Source organism: Copidosoma floridanum, unplaced genomic scaffold, assembly GCF_036245765.1.
Source record: "Copidosoma floridanum isolate Cflo_tuat_1 unplaced genomic scaffold, Cflo_Japanese_pri ptg000012l, whole genome shotgun sequence".
NCBI classification, from domain to species: Eukaryota; Metazoa; Arthropoda; class Insecta; order Hymenoptera; family Encyrtidae; genus Copidosoma; species Copidosoma floridanum.
Genome location: NW_028321889.1, coordinates 243,827 through 261,171, shown reverse-complemented (window position 1 = coordinate 261,171; position 17,345 = coordinate 243,827). Strand labels below are relative to the sequence as shown.

Genomic DNA, 17,345 nt, shown 5'->3' with positions numbered 1-17,345 from the left:
ATGATATGAATTCCATAGCCACGGTGTACATATTTTCGAAAAGACAAAACATGGGAAGGAAAAATTTTCAATACCTTGGTGCCGTACTTAGTACGCAATGCAAAAGTTAAATGATTGCAAACATAATAGTTAGATGGACACATCGGTAACATCCAACACATTTGAAGAGCTATAAGAAGTTATCGACGATTCAGTACATAAGTAAAAAATGATCTCGCTTAGTTACCAACTTGCAACGATTGCCACAATATTTTTATTAAAATCTAAGATATAAACTAGACGGAGTTGTTGTGATTACACTTAACACAGCTGCATAATTTACTTAGTCATCGTTAGTAAGGGGGGCACTCGGAAGTCTTGTGTCCTCCGCTGACTTGACATCCGATTCGTTAATTCCTCTCCTCTTTTCTTTGGATAATTCAAATCCTCGTCCCGTAATTTCTCGACCTGCACCTTACGAAGACAGAATTTAATTCTCGTCGGACTCTTCGGTGGCAAAAAGAAGGGAAAATGGAGAAAAAGAGAGGTCCATGCCGTGGCGTAACAATGGATTTAGCCGCGTGGTCAATTTACTTCCCCAAGATTTTTCCTTAATTGGCTCTAAGCTGGAAAACTGATTTTCAACGCTAATGTCTGGGCTTTTTCCTTTCTCCCCTCCCCCCCTTCCCCCAGAAACGGAAGAGAGCCCTTTCAAGGCTAATTCGACATTACCGGGATACCTTTTGTACGCTACAATTTTCCTTCACCGAATCTTGAATTCTTCGTTCCTCTTTCTCTCTATTTTCCTTACCTTTTTTTTGTTCAAAGTTTGTGCTTCTAAATGTCGATCGAATTTTGTGCCAGTAGATTTTATTTTATAAAATTTGCAAAGCTTTGTTTGCTAGATGACTTTAAAGTAAAAACAGTGGCATGTTTCTTATGTTTTTCAGTTTTATCATAAAGTTTTGAGAAACATTGTCAAAAATATTTCTATGGATTGAAGCGATGCTTCACGCTAGTCACAAAATTTATTTTTTCACATGTGGAGGACAGAAATAAGGGAAAAGGAGTTCTTCAAACGCTTAAGTAAAAAAAAAAAAATGTATACAACATACCAACGCTAGATGAACCTTTGAATCGTGGCAAGCGATTCATTGAATGTATCGTTGTGCTTCTAAATTTTCTACTTAAGTGCTTTGGTATATTTACTTACTTAATGTATCGATAATTACTTTGACCTTCTGTACATTAGTAATTTTAGAAAAATCGTAATCGGAATAAAATTATTCTATTTTTGGTTAGTCATTAGCTTAAGAGCTCTTAATTGCAGTCGATTAGGAATTTCAAGCCTTAAAAAAAAAGATGCTTATCCACTTCTTTGAAATAACGTAATGGAATTCATTAAATATTGCTAACCCTGTTCATAAATTATTCAAAACGTGCATCATTATCTGACTTGAAACCGTTGGAATGAGAATGAAACATTGAGAAAATTGTATATTTCGACCTGTAATAACTTATTTTACCAAATATTTTTTATAAAAACTCACAGGGTAAGTGCTCCTTTTTGTCCATTTATAAATTTAAAGAATAACGGAGTCCACAGAATATCTTCATAGCTCCACTATATTAAAATCTTTTATTATTAAACTTTATTAAACTTTCATTAAAATCTATACCATAGTTTCTTTAAAAATTGAACTTTGCGCGATGATTTACCCTTAGTGAAACAGATGGAAATAAAAATATTAATAATTTTTCTTCCACGCTTTTTTACAGTAATAACTGAGGGACAATTTTTATCACGATCTGGTTCGTAGTCAGGACTAGCGTTTATGTTGGACAAACTGTGAAAATAAGAGTTTCAAAAACGGTTGCGTCCAACTGTACAGCTAAAAAAATTGATGAAAGGACAATAATGCGAACTTTTATTGAAATTGTTCGCATCTAGCCGTGTGATCCGGAAATTAAAAAAAAAGTTTTTACCTCAAAGATAACACACAATGAACTCTGGCGGGGGCGAGTAAGGCAACCGTCGCAAAAGCGAGTTAGTAGCATGTCATACTCTGCAGGAAATTTAATTTTTCAACTCCGGATGGGGATAAAAGCTGCAGAAACAACGGGTAATGCACAGCCACGGACGTCGCTTCGGCCCTCCCAGCCGCACCCGTCCGAGGATAAATTAGCATTTCTCAAAAAGCCGACCACTCCCCGCCCAGAGGTGAACTCGAGGTGGGCTTGCACGTTACACGCCCTCATCCCAGCGCGTCCACCGTTTCGTGCACCCTTGCAGAAAAAAAAAAAAAAAAGAGTTCCACGAGGCTTTGCACGTCAGACTCGTCGGCCAACGTTGCCCCCCTCCACTCTGGCCTTCCTTTGCTCTTCCGGCCCAGCTCGAGAGACAAAGTAGACCATGAAACGAAAAAGCCGCGCATTAGAGGAAAAAATGAGTTTTAACGAGGAGGGCACCCCCCCCCCCCGGTTGCTGTTTTTTTTTTGTCACAGAAGAGCTTAATTGCAGCTGAAATTATAACAACGTGCGTGAGTCCGTGTAGGTATTATTCGCCCCGAGGATTCAAAATGCATCCAAATAATTTTCCGAAAACGCGAGCTGAAATTATTAAAAAACTGTTTCGTGCGTGCAATCAGCGAGCTTACCTTAAAAAAAATTCCAGTCCCATCGACGATGGAGCAGTAAAATATCCGAGGGTACGTAATTTATTATCTAAAGAGAGAGAGAGAGAGAGGGAAAAATAGTATGGACTCCTGAAGTCGAACGAACTGATGACGTCCCCGAGCGTTGGGTTATCGAGGGAAACGCGTATCGGGGCGCGTGCCCGATCTCTGCCGCGAGCAGAAATTAATAACTCCGTCGACTGTTTCTGGGTTTTTCTTGTTCTACTCCTTGCGTCTAGCAATGGTAGATTGTACCGCGGGAAAAAGTAAGATTGGAAACGCAACGTGTTACCAGGGACTGTTATTTGTGGAACCCGATTGATTATATGCTGGAGATTGCTTTGTTTGTCTTGTTTACTTTCTCTCTGAACTCCCGTTATATCAATCAATTTTCGGTTGAAATGACGATTCAAATATACTTCTTGGCATCAGTTTTCGTATATACTGTAAATCATAATTGGGCCAATAGTATTGTCATAATGTATCAAAGACTATAATGTCGGTTGGAAAATCTTGTTTTGTGATGATTGGTACACCGTAATGTTAACTTTTTCAAATAAAAAGAAAAAATTAAAAGATCCACCAATCCGTGAAAAAACACACCCCATTTGCTTTTTTTGTTTTCAATTTTCCACTATGCAACGTAACCGTTGAATCAGTAATCCGAAAAAGCACTTGATCCAAAAATTGCCCACCCGTACCTCATGTTGCTCTGCCCATGCACGTGTGTAAACGATAACACCCAAAAATACTTGTAACACTCAGCACCACATTAATCGCCAAAGCGAGTTATGCTTTCCACGGGTATTAAGCACTAACGGGTAAACTGCGTGGTCCGGCCTCGATAATAAATTGCGCGCGAGGGAGAAGTGTCACCAGCCGGTGGTATGACAAATATTTGTAAAATATCAGGTGCGAGCGCTCGTGAAAATCGCTGCCTGCACCTCGGAAAATTAAAATGGCCTCCGTCATTCGTTACGCGCGTGCGAAAGAGCGGATGTGTCGCGAGTCGTTTGTCAAAATGGATGATCTGGTTTTTGGCCTCCTTTCAGCCTGGTCGCGCTGTTGTTTTCCCCTCTACTCTTTTTTGACGTACTCGTGTGATTGATTAACGTCCAAGACGTTATCGAGAAACCAATCAAAGTGGGTTGGCCTTTTTTTCGTTTGATCGAGAAGTGACGAAAATTACTGTCTTTTTCTTTTTATCAAATAGTTTCATACCTCTACACTGAGAGAAAAATATAATAATAATGTAACTTTTAATATTCTGAACGGTAATTTCTATTGTACAAACAGTAAGAATCACTGTACTTACAGTAAAAATTACAGTTCTAAACAGTAAAAGTTATTTTTCAAATAGTAAAAAGTCTCTTAACGAATAAGCACTACCAGATAACCATTCTAGCACAGTCATTTTTATTATATTCTTTCTCTCAGTGTATGTTTAATACCAGAAACCGCTCGATCCACCTGTTTGTCCTTCAGGTCCCTCTTATGATGGTCGTTTGTTTTAATCAGTATTTATTATCTTTGTTAATTCTCGAAGACCCTGGTTTTCGAATTATTTTTACTGGTGATAATAAACTTACACCGAGTACAGCTCATCAGAAATATGGTCACTGGTATCGCTTGCTAAATTCATCGCTCCGGGCGCACATCTTGTTACATTTGGCAAACGTCACGAGATATCAAACATTATAGAGTTAAGCGTAAGAATATGGGAATGATACAAAGGCAACAACCATACTTGTACTTTAATCTCAGATAAAACTTCTAGTTGGACTGCCATAGTTTTAGTTCATGAAACGTCAAAACTACGAACAAGGAACCTAATATTTTCTTGCGTGAGTTTCTAGAAATGCATTATACTTGTACAATTTTAACTTTACAATTTATCCGTCCATATATATAACTTCATTGCGTTGGGTTTTGCATGTACCTTATACATATTGTAACTGCGCAATAGAGGTGTTTTTGCATCTTCATGCATTTTTGCATGTATATCTTTGATACAACCCTCATTTTCATATTATATGTACATCAGTTGTCTATCCTAATTCCTTTGAATTTACGTCTTGTTGCTCGACCCTTATGATTTTACCCAATTAACGAGACCCAATAATAATGAGGGGGGTACGATGGCGTTGTCATAACAATTGTATGCATTCTAAATTTGATAGGATACACTCAATGTAAAATCACCTCCTACTAGAGAAGTGTAACTTGGGCACATGCAGTATTCATGCATCATAATAACGACGTAGTTAATGTTACAGGAGTAGTTGTGCAGTAGAAAATAATATCATTGATGACGTGAAACAACATTCTTTGAAGTCAATTACATATGATGGAGATTATCCAAGTAACGTTCAACAACGGAAAACTTTCCATTACATTGATGTTGATTTGTGTCTATACGATTAGAAGTAACAACAAAAAACGCGTTGAACGAAGAAAATAAAAAATTCACGCCAAAGCGTCCCCCCAATAACTACAACGGAAATCACATACTCGTGTAATCGTTACGAAGAAAAATTCATCATACTCCTTACTTTTATCAAAAAAAAAAAAGAAAAAAAGCACGTCCGAAAAAAATCACCCCAGCCAACCAAACAGTGCTAACCCACGCACGTCCCAGATGATAAATCGGTCGAGATAATGTCATTGCATTAGTGGCATCCTCGATATTGGGTCACCGTTGGGGGGGGATAAGAAGGAGGGAGGAAAAAAAGGTCCCTCGTATGCCCCGATATGAAAATCCTCTTGCCCCTTTCTCGCGCAATATCTGCACTCCTCCTAGACGCCCCCCTCCTCCTAACGGTAATCGTCCCGAAGGAAGGAAGGAAAACGTCGCGCCGAATTATTCATGCGAAAAGTTATGTGTCATTAGCCGCTGCTCCCGATGCCACCTGGTCTGCCCGTGTCTCTCTCTCTCTTTCTCTTACGCGCTCTGCCCACGTGTTTTTATTTCAGCCGATCGAGCGTGACGCCGAGCTATTTATCAAGCGGCCGGGGCGAGCCGTTTGAATGTAAATTCCCTTTATCTCTCCTTTTCCGCATATGGAACAAACTTGGGCTTCGCGCACGTGCGAGTGTTTACCCCGGTCCTTTTGAACCGAGTACGCTCGAATTAACCTAGATGGAAGTCCGAGTACGGCTGACATTGATATGATAATCTTGATGGTGACGGAAACTCGCGGGATCGCATAACTTTAATAAAAACAAGTACAAGTAGCACTCCGGGAGTGCAGGCAGAAGTGAAAACTTGAACTTATGGCGCGTTGGGCACTTTTTTGGGTAAGCATTTTTAGGTGCGCTCTCGACATGAGAAATTGTACATAAAAAATCAAGTTTATCAAAGCAATGTGGGCACTTTTTTAATGGACATGAAGTATAATAATATACAAACTATATTTAAAGAAAGTGGTTTTATTTAAATGAGTAAATATTAGTAAACAGTAAATACAAAATTTATCAATTTTTAACACAACACCATAGCAGCAACACAAGTCAAATGAAATATTTAAATAAATAAATTTTCCGTTTAATATTCATTTATAAAAAAAATATAAAAAACTCTCAATCTCGTCTGTCGCGAGGGCACGAACGAATGCCCATGCAAAGACTGCGTATCAGCGTTGGTCTGAGCATTATTCCTTATTCCACGCTCACAGTTCATGCTTGATCGCACATAGCGCCGCTGCCTGGATCTCACCGCGAACTACTTGGCGCGAGAATTCAAATTCAAAATCGTATGATTTTTTCAGCAGACAGTAGGCGCAGAAATTCAAATTCGAAAGAAATCTTTGTATGTATTGGCTAATTAATGCCTAAAAATATTGGATAATCTTGTATGATTATAGAGATCAAGAGGTCGTCTATAAGAGAGAAAAAAGGTGTTTCGTCCCGAGAGCACGCCAGGACTCATCAGTGAGGCTGATGACGTGCTCCTTGCCTTAGACACAGAGGAGGTGTTGGCTTAGAGTGACTCGATCGCGCTTATATATGAATCGTGCGAGAATTTCGCCGCTTGACGGGAGCGAATATCAGGGGCTTGGCCACCTTGGCCGTGAGTAGAACCTGAAGCGCGAGAGATGTGAGACGCCACATAATTACATAGATATAGCATGCAGCGCTCTCGCATACCTATACACTCTGAGTATACATATAGGTATGTAATCTCGTCTGTCGCGAGAGCACGAACGAATGACCATGCAAAGAGCGCGTATAGTATACATATATTATAAGAATACACGCGGAGTATATCTGTGTAAAATCTCGTCTGTCGCGAGAACGGCTGAAAATGCTCACCCACAAAAGTGCCCAACGCGCCATAAGAAGTTTTCACTTAAAAAAAAAAAAAAAAAAAACGCCCGTATCACGTTGTTATTCCAGTTGTACACCGAAATCTCATCCCCGCATTCGACTCCCGGAAAACTAATTTTTCCTCCCCAAAACCTGTCCATTCGGTTGAAATTTTCCCATAAGCGAGAGCTGTCTATGAGCCGATGAGAATAGTTGGCCGAAATATCAAGAGCGACGGGGTCGTGCACCCCCCACGGAGAATCGAAGTGCTGACGCATTTATCACGCGGTATTAGGCTGGACGGGGACAAATCGTTTTTTGTGCTCGCAAACCGCCTCCCTGCGTGTTGGCTGTCGCTTTTTTTTTTTTTTTTTTTTCTGCGGAGTGGGGACAAAAGGTAGGTCTTCTCGATCAGATTTTTCGGAGGATTTGTTTATCATTAATTGTACGGGGTTTTGTGATCGACTTGGGCTCCAGGGGCTGCTTGCTCCTCCCTCACGTTTGGGATGTTGAGGTTTTTTTTTAAGCTTTGTAGATGACTTTTTCTTGCGAAATCATGAATAAAACATATCAGCTTGGAGAGTGCAGTCTCTTACGTAACCTAACGACTTATGTGATTCGTGCCGTGTAAGTGTGATGGGAAATTAAACGAACGAAATTGTTGAGTGTTGCTAGAAATAATACGTGCTTAGTAGAAAACATAAAAACATCCATTTGACCAAAAGAGACTGAATCATAGGGGTGAAATTATTTTTCAAAAAATATGGGTATCCACAGCCATTGAGGTCTCGTTCATATTACAAAAAGATCTGATACCCTGATATGTTTAGAAAATTTTCAGAGTCCAAGTGGAAAAAGATTTATGAAAAACTATTTCATGCTTATGATATTCTTCTTTGGTTTGAGCAACCTTGTATCATCGATCAGGTAGAGTGCAAACATTATCACAATAGACGTCATTTGGCTTGGTGGCGATAAAATCATAGAATAACTTATGATAACCGTCAAAGCCTTGGAACGGGGTCCCCCATGGAGCTGTGTACTGATCGAGGCAGTTGATAACCCCAAGGGACGGAGTTTGATGAATGTACCGTACACATAAGGTATAACTCCCCGTTCTAAAGTTCAGATTTTTCTTCAATCACACGTATAAGTGAATATACTCTCGTGCATTGTACTAACTTTCCTTCCATCTTCTCTTGAGAATAACTTATTTTGAACGACTGTACCATGTAATTTATTTCTGTAAAAATATTATTCAATGTAAAAAAGAAATGACGGAAAACCAATGATTTCAATTCAATGACGTAAAGATCTACCTAACACAGTGTAAAAGTAAACACATCTGACAGAAAAATTCCACCAAACGAGTACTACAATTCCAAAAATTACGAGTATAATAAAAACAAATGTCTTGAAAAACCATCGACCTCTGGCAATCCTACGGTGTCCCTTGCCCGCACACACTGACGCAAAGACATGTCCTCGTACTCGGTCTAACTTCAAGAAATTAAGTTTGAACTCTCTCTCGCTAAAGACAGAACTTCTGAGAGCAACCGCAGCAACTATGGAGAAAGTGAGTATGGCGCTGGGCTCAGTATTGCCGGAAGTCAATTACAACATTGGTCTCGCTGTGTAGGTAGCGGCCGAGCACTCAGACGGGAGCTTGCATGTTGGGACAAGAGCAAAGTTACTTGCTTTCCTTGGGAGCGTGGCAGCTGAGAGGACGCTTACGGCATCCGTTTCGTAGCGAACGGTAGGGAAAATGTTTGTTCTTTTAACTTTTTTGGTACGTGCCAAGTGCTGAGGACTTAATTGGACATGTATAGTTACGCTTACGTGAGATTACAAATTGAATCTACTGCATCCACTCGAGTTACATTGATACAACGAGGGGACGTCGATTTCTTCTTTTTCAAGTTCTAGTTTGGAAAGGGTTGTTAAACAAAGACGATCTGACCAAACAATCTGTAAAATCTCTGACTGACTTTGGGTTGAGTGACTAGAGACTTGCATGGATTGCGTGAATACATTAAAAGACCATTTATTTTATGTAATGGGTCCTTTTTTACAAGACTAGATTTATTTTATTTAAATTTGACAAACGCGTAATGCTCTTCTTTTGGTGTTAATTAAATTCGAAGTAGCTGTAAGATTATTTAGCTCATGTATAAACAAAGTAATGTACTTATTCCTACGTTGTGTGGTTTTAGAACTATATCTATATTCCTTATTTACACGTGGTAAAAAATAAGGAGCATTAAGGTCATTTATTTTCTTTTTGAATGCTTTCACTAATCAATTCCTAAGTTTTTTAGATCCAACTTTGACTTTCAGCAATTCCGAGAGGTCGGAAAAATGCCGGTAACTGGTTGTTTTTCCGTGGGGAACTAACTATTAATGAAATCCTTACGGAATTATCTAGTCAACTTACATACTTCTTTAGCTGTGGAAGAAACTGCAGTTTTTGCCTCGTTCCATTTATCGCGTGGGTAGTAGCACGTTTTTACCATTGTTCGTCTACTGAGCTGTCAAGTGCAGAAGATAAAAGAATGATAGGTGCTACTTTCCACAGATGAGGTACAAAGCTATGGTGTAAAAGTAGGCCAGAGAATGTACAAAAGACCAATGCCAGCAAAAATCGATACAGATACAGTTGTGCTCACTTTTTACTCGCATCGTAAGATTCGTCAACTGTACGTTAGTCCAGCCACCGATCACTTTTAATCGTCCAACTGCTGAGAAGACAGTCCCAACGGTAGCTGATACCATTCGATAAACACATCACTATAAAAGTAGTACGAAGTTAATCGAGTACCTCTACTTACTACGGTAATCGTCTCAAGGGACCAATCCTCAAGGATATAGGATCAGTATAGGTACGGTGAATAGAAAGATAATAATCAAACTCTAATTCATGAATCTTGTAGGCACTATTTTATTAAAATTTATCAATTAAGTCAATGATGCATAATTCTGACTTTTAAACGTTAAACAGTTAATGCTACTCGTATAAAAATGTTATTCTTGACTCGTATATGTAGCTTATATAGTTCTCGATACAGTCGAATTTCTAATGCAATCACAGCAACGTAACATGAAATGTGAAAACTCAAAGGAAAAGCATTACTTTTACTACACTAATACTAGAAAAGACAAGCAAACGAAAATAAAATGAAAAACAAAGTATGATGTACACTATAAGCTTAAAAAATGGATCACGAAATTTTTCTATCCCATGAAATTTCTACAGTTCATCCATCTCAGCGAAAAACGAGGCACAAACGAAAACGTACTCCTGAAGGGCAACGAAAGCATTAACCATTTGCACTACCCTTTATCTTCGTTACACGCGGTAGAACAGGTCCATGTCAGCAACTACGGTGAACTTAACAGAACGATGAATGAGTGTAAATGTGCAAGTGTGTGTGGGTGCAGGGTACAGCTGCGGCGTCGTTAGTCACGCTTGTGGAGGAAACTGGAGCATCCATAGAGGTGGTTGTGGTGGTAAGACGAGCTGAATCTTTCATCGCAATGTATAATGAAGGTGTACGATAGGATATAGGACGATAAATCGTGATAACTACAAATTGAGAAATGATACCAACAAAAGTTAAGATAAAGCGCTTGCTTCGCAAGGAATTGCATTTTTTAACCTCTGTTTTTACATTTTCAAGTTTTGTTTTGGTATTTTATTGTATTGCCAAAACAAAAATGACATTTTCCTATTGATAATAAGAAATATTATTCTCCAGGGTCAACTACATGATAAACAGAAAATTTTCATTAGCTATAGCAAAAAAGATCTTTCGTTGACGCCGTTCAAACGAAAATTTCAGATGATTTTCTGTCACTTGTAGTTCTTCACCTAGAGAAGTCAGCTAGAAATAGATTATATTTCTTTTCCTGACCATCCAATCGAGTTTCATTATCATCCCGCTCATTAAAGATGATGACTAATTCGATCATTTTACACGAAGGACACAGCATCGTAAGGATCCCAAAGCTGAAGTATTTATGTCAGCTATTATGTCATTCTATGGATCTCCGTAGATGGCAATACCTGATTTTCTCAAATTACGATACAGATCACTGGTTTATTCCCAATATACGAGTAAAATACTACTATAACATGATCCATCAGCCAAACAAGCATTTTCTGGTTTTATCCTCAATGGATTTTTAGACTGTAGAGCTGCAAAGACACATCAAATGTCTGATCCATTTTGTGAAAAAATTTAAGAGGGTTTACAATGGCCAAAACCAAATACTTGCGACAACTAAAAAGCAAGGATAGAAATCTCAGATGTGTCCTTCGAAACTGGTCAGCCCAAGCGAAGAATCGAAATGATCCGAACAACTCGATCGCAACCCAAATAATTTCACCGCAGAAACAACAGTAAACTGAACGGTACACGAGGGGTTCGTAACAATAAATCGTAAAACTGGCTTTACACTTTTTTATATGTATACTCCACATTTGTATACACATCCGCCGTAGGACCTTTGGGTCTCACTACATAGGCTAGTAAAAATGGCTCGTACATGTATTGGCACTGGTGGTACGTACAACCAGGGCGAGTGACAGAGAAAAAGAGGAAACGAGGTCACCATCCTCTGTCCCTCTTACTCAGCACTCTGGCCGAAAAACGAGCGTGCCAGCAGCAGACCTTGTCAGGTCGGGCGTACGGAGGGGGATGTCGGAAGGTCGGAGCGGGAAATCGATTCCTCCTCCCTCCTTCTGAAGCTCCATTTTTTGGGGGTGTGTGCGCTTGTGGGTGGGTTTCATGCAAGCCCGCAAGGGCCTCGTAAATTAGCGCGCGAGCCGACCAATCGATGCGTGGCCAAGCCACTGCTGTTTTCTCTGTCTTTCTTCAGGTATGCATGGCTTTACTTTTGGTGGCTTCTATGATACACCACAGTCTGACCTATATTGTCTCTTTTCGTGTGCTACATTTTCCGGCTTTGAGGCTTCTGGCATTGCTGTTATTTTCGATGCGAGCTTTTTTTTAAGGGCCAAAATTTTGACCATCAAATTTTCTCTGCTTTGGATTATGGCTAACATTTGTCCTCCTTTGGACTACATTAATCATTAATGTTTTGATTTACCTGTATCCCGAGTATCATATCTGACAAATGTACTGCTCGAGAACTGTAATCAAACGGAAACTCGTTATCACGTACCAACCTAATTATACGATGTGATGATTCATTACAATCTCCAAGTGGAACGTGGAGGAAGAGGGAAAAAAAACAACATTTCGAAGGAGAAGTTTCAGAAAGATTTTCATTTAGGAGGATAAGGAATTAAAAAACTTTCCTTAAAATTTCCTGGACTCGTAATGTTCTCCTCGTAAATCAAATACACACTTTGAGCTGAGTAATATAATCCTATAACATTCGCATGCTTACGCATAAAAATTTAATCCTTTGCACGTCCTTAATCTCCATAATAATTGATTAGCTATGTAGAACTTACCATAAAAAGTACACTAAAAAACTGACATTCAACATTACGGAAGTTTATCCTACTTTGGTGCTTCATCTTTTCTGCGAAAAAAATTTATGTTTGCAAAAGGTCATTCATTCAACATGGTTGTTTTCGTACTCAGCTGTTCTTATCCATCTGCCGTTATTCATCCATTGCAGCCTTGGTCGTACATCAAGTCTAGTCACATGACACAAACGTAAAACTGAATCCACTTTGTAACGTCTCTATCGTGTCCTATACTCAACGTATACGTGATCTGATAAATTTACGTTAACTCAGAAACCGTAAAAAGCAGTTTTCCTTGGGAATAGCTATAGGGTATCAAAAGCATGAGGACCAAAATACGGTTGGTACTCGACAGATTGTACAAATGAGTTGGTATAAACCTTTACCAATCAGTTCGTTTTAGTTGTACATAATAGTCACACGTTATTTCATAGATGTCCTATACTGATGTGTAGATGTATAAATAAATGTTTATAAACTAATAAGAACTTCTTGGATATTTTTAATGTTTTTCAATTGGGCTGAATAGAGTTAGTCTATCGACTTATGCATCACAAGACCGAATTTTGGTTCATAGAGCATCCAAATGTGTATAAATGTACTTCTAACATGTGGATTACTTTATACTTACAGGCTTTGTAAGTAATTAAAATAATTAATCTTTTACAGGTAGAAAAGTTAAATCGTTATCTAGCTTATTGCAGTCAAGTCTAAAATATTAGGTTGTAATGTAAGTAACAAGATTGAGATCTCAATAACAAATTAATGATAAGAGAATAATAAATATGTTTGTAAACGGTAATTTTTTACCTGATTGAGAGAAAAAACGTGACTTTAGACTTATAGGTATACTCATCTTATTCATAACCTTGATTCATAAGTAACTGTAGTTATCATAATTTTATTAATATTTTGTCATCCATCAATTACTGTTTTAAGTTTCTGAAAAAAAATCGGTACAGATTTTGCAATAGTCAACTCCTTGAAAATTTGCACCTTCCCTCGAAAAGCAAACCCTACCCTCTTTAAAAAGCTCCACCTCAAAGACGTTAAAAGCACACAGAAAGAGGTTAGGGAAGCGAAAAAGAGGTAGAGAGGAAAAGAGACACACAGTAGATAATATAGCGACCATATCGCTGCTGCCAGCTCGAGGGCTCTGGAAATACGAAATCGTTTCCTTCCACCAGCAGTCGATTCCGGCAAAACTCTGTACTGTGTATGAGTACAGTTGTGGAGCAAACAGGCAGACAAAGGAGTCGAATGAGATCGCCTTTTTTGATGTGCAAACTGTGAGACAATGGAAGAGGTTAGTTATAAAAACAAAAATTTCCGGAAAACTGATGGAATTCATTAATAGTTTGATGGACAATATTGGGTCACTACAAAAAAACTAGATGTTTTTTTAAATATGTCCATTCATTTAAAAATAAATAATTCATGTTTCTTTAAGTACTAGGAGGTTAAACACGATAAATTTTCCCAAATCAAGAGAGTGGATTGACCCCTTTCAAGAGAAGGGGATCAAATCGGTGGAAGGGCTGCGATTGGTTTTCCGAGGGAAGTTCTGGATTGAATTTTTTCTGGAATACATTTTTTGTCCTCGATGAGTTTTCCTGCATTAAAACTTAAAGATATTTTATGATTGATTAAAACTATTTTATACAAATTTGTTAAATGGCCAAGGATCTTCCAATTATGAGCTTTCTTGAGCTTATTTGCTATTTTAAGTATACTACTTTTAATTTGTTCTTTTATTTCTTAGATTCAAACATCCATCCTTCTTTTATTCAAGTCCACACACTTTTCGTATACTCGAAGTCAGTCATAAATCATAACGACAATAATTGTCGTTAAAATCTTAAGTAACGTTTACAAATTAAAAACATTTGAGTACTATGATAAAACTACATCATCAGTATTAAAGTTGCTTGGCTTTTAATTTCAAAAATCGTTAGTAATGTAAATTAGTTCATTTTATTTGCGATGAAAATGATTTTAAGTAATTTTTCACAAACAAGCCACAGTCATAAAAACAACTGTCAATTAGTCTTTGAGTCGGCACTTGCCGTGAACATATGTTTCGTCACTACCACAACGTCGAGCGGCATGTATAATGTGATGTCCACCACCACCGCCTCTATACCAATGATGTTTGCGCGGTTGTGGTGTGGTCGTCTCCACAGTCATAGTATTCTCGGGAACTCTACTTGACATGTCCTCTACATTACTAGATTTCTGAACGATTCCATGTGTGGGGGCTGCTGGTGTAATATTCACGGATGTATCCATTTCTCTTCTCACTTCATTATTTTGATATTGCCAAGTAACACCAAGAGATTCGTTGGTTATGCCGCCATTTGATGTCAAGGTTTTAATCTGTTCTTGATTTTCTTGCGTATAATTTTTACCTCGAGTTGAATAAACACTTGTAGTTGTAGAACTTTTAACGCCTTGTAAATTACTACTTGCAGCGTCTTTCAACACAAGTAGGCGTGCTTCGTTTTTTCTGTTTAGTTGAAACAACAAGTATATTAATCAAATTTTTATTATAATAATTATAAAATTTAAAGTCTAAATTATGCTCTAGTGATTTCGTTTGTGCAATAAAATTTGGATATTCGATGTTTTTAAGTAATTTGTTTTCAAGAAAATTGGTGACCCACTTGATTTTTTTAGTTTTTGTTGAGATAATAAATACTCATCTAGTCTTATTTTCACTGTATCAACGTCAGAAATTATTTTACTCTTCTTATATACAAGGTAGCATGAAACAAGATATCAAAGTCATACGTATCAAGGAATCGTAAAAAACTGTGGGAGAGAAATGTACAGAAAACAAACCTTATATTTGATACTTTTGACAGTCATATAAAAGTTGTAGATTGATGGCTTTAATTGTTTTTTAAATGCTCTAATTATTATATGATTTGGCATGTCTTTAGGGTATTCGTCACTTAAAGTGATTATTTATTCTCATCTTTCTATATTTAATCGAAACTTTACAAAATTCCATAATTGTTTTTGAGTAAATTAACATAAAATAACAATCACTATGAAGATTATTGACGAACTATGACATTGAATGGATTGACAAAGACTGGACGTCACCAACTCTCTTAAACTATTAGTATACTATACATTCTTATGAAAAATTGCAATCAAATTGAAATATTCGATGACAGAAATTTTTTTTCAAATAATTAATAATTAGTAAAATTTAGTGGAATCGAATGCATTAATTAATCATGATAAACATACACAAATGTGTTTTACTATTTACATGACGAGAGCAGAAGTTCCTGTTGTCCCTTCATTACTGTTGTGAGGATTTTCTTGCTTTACAAATTCGTAGTCCAAAGACAAGGGAGTGGCTTCGGAAACATACCACGTATCGAAATTGCACAGATTTATAATCACGTAAGCAAAAAACGCAGTGTTACAAGTCATTTTGAAAAAAGACAAAACGATTTTCCTTGCATCAACACACTTTCAGCTCGTCAGTTTCAATACTGACCACTCCGTTGCACTTCAGACAACCGATGGAATATGCAAACCAGTTTTTTGCATACATATATATTGTTAAGAGTCTGGATCGAGAAACTGACTCAGCTCATGGAATATGGAATTTCTACCGTGTTCTAAAGTAGCTGTGTTATTAGTAATACAATTCTATAGTCTCTTTGGAATTTATTGATTTCACAAATAAACAAAAAACTTTCTCATAGTAAGTTTTTATACGGAAAACTTTGTAGCATACTTTTCTTTTACATTACCTCCTGCGTAGTGTTCTTTTTTAACCTTTAACCAGAATATCAACGAAGATACGTTTGTTTAAAGGTTGAAAAATCATTGATTTCAAGCCGAAAAATGTTTACGGTTTCCATTTATTATCTGAAAAACTAACAAATACATTGTTAACAAAAAGAAAAATTGTAAAATTTCCATATGATAGAGTTTTGGCCAAAGTTTTTCTTTCACATCGATTTATTGAATTTCATGATTTCGGTTTCACGACAGCACACACTGTGGCCTCCGAGTGCTGAACCGGTTTCTCGATCCAAACCTTCACTCATAGCACTACTGTTATCCTCGTACCTCTTTTTCTATTTTCCGACCGATGTTTTTTCAAGCCTGAATGCCATCGCTACTACACACTAGCAGCCTTGACATAGTGTCACGATCATCCCGATAATCTAATAATATCACAATGATCTTCTAATGCTGTATAATATATCAGTGTGAAAGACAAGAAAGTATATACTTTATTACCCACGTGTCGTATTTATTCTTGGCAATGAACTTTAAAGCCTGCAGACCTAGAATGTTTTTTTGTTTAGTCATACCTTAAGGGGGTTGCATTCACCAGCCAGGGTGCACTCACCCCCGTTGGGGTAACACGTAGCAGAGAGTATTGCCGAAATGTATCCACTCGAGTGGTGCGAGAGAGGATTCGAAAAGAGAAAAACAAAGGAGAACGAGGGAACGAAGCATGCGCCAGCGGGCGGGAAAAATCGACCTGACCCGGAGCCAAAGGGAGCGAGGGTGCACTGATGAGAGGTGCGAAAGCGGGCCGCAGCGGAGGAGTTACAAACGGCACAGCTTGATTTAGAGGCTAGCGATAAAGAGCACGGGATTGCTCACGTGTGGGGCTGGCTTGGCCTTGTTTTCGGAGATGGGTGTGCTTTTGCTCGCGACCGCGTCGATGTCTCTATCGGAGAAGAGGGTTAATTTTTTTGGATTCTTTTTTTCTCCCTACGGTGGATTAGCTGGTTTCAACACTCCAACACTTGGAAGCGTACGGGTTTTGGTGTAATGTTTCAGTGACTTGTTTTGTCATATTTTTGGGTCATCACATCACGCAGAGTGGTTTTATAACGTTGCTTCAACC

General features: G+C 38.0%; 2 protein-coding genes across 4 annotated transcripts in view; both read right to left on the bottom strand.

Annotated features, from left to right (window-relative positions):
• Positions 1–17,345, bottom strand: part of cpx (synaptic transmission protein complexin) — a 341,835-nt gene that overhangs the window by 210,825 nt on the left and 113,665 nt on the right. The window lies entirely within an intron of this gene.
• LOC106646656 (uncharacterized) lies at positions 14,422–15,944 on the bottom strand. 2 transcript variants are annotated; one of them, XR_016292918.1, is made up of 2 exons: positions 15,716–15,944; positions 14,422–14,963 (listed from the first exon to the last, which is right to left on the bottom strand). XR_016292918.1 is itself a non-coding variant. In XM_014362732.2 (2 exons), exons 1-2 carry the CDS (start codon positions 15,902–15,904, stop codon positions 14,501–14,503), a joined length of 630 nt encoding a protein of 209 aa, XP_014218218.2. In that variant the 5' UTR covers positions 15,905–15,944; the 3' UTR covers positions 14,422–14,500. The 2 variants fall into 2 exon arrangements, 1 of the variants encoding a protein (XP_014218218.2); XM_014362732.2 differs by having other exon boundaries at positions 15,738–15,944.

What these genes read in the sequence shown, in the direction of transcription:
- LOC106646656 (XM_014362732.2), bottom strand. Translation starts at nt 15,904, where the DNA reads ATGACTTGTAACACTGCGTTTTTTGCTTACGTGATTATAAATCTGTGC. An exon ending in GGAACTTCTGCTCTCGTCAT is followed by an intron (nt 14,964 to 15,737) that starts GTAAATAGTAAA and finishes TCAACTAAACAG; the next exon opens with AAAAAACGAAGCACGCCTAC.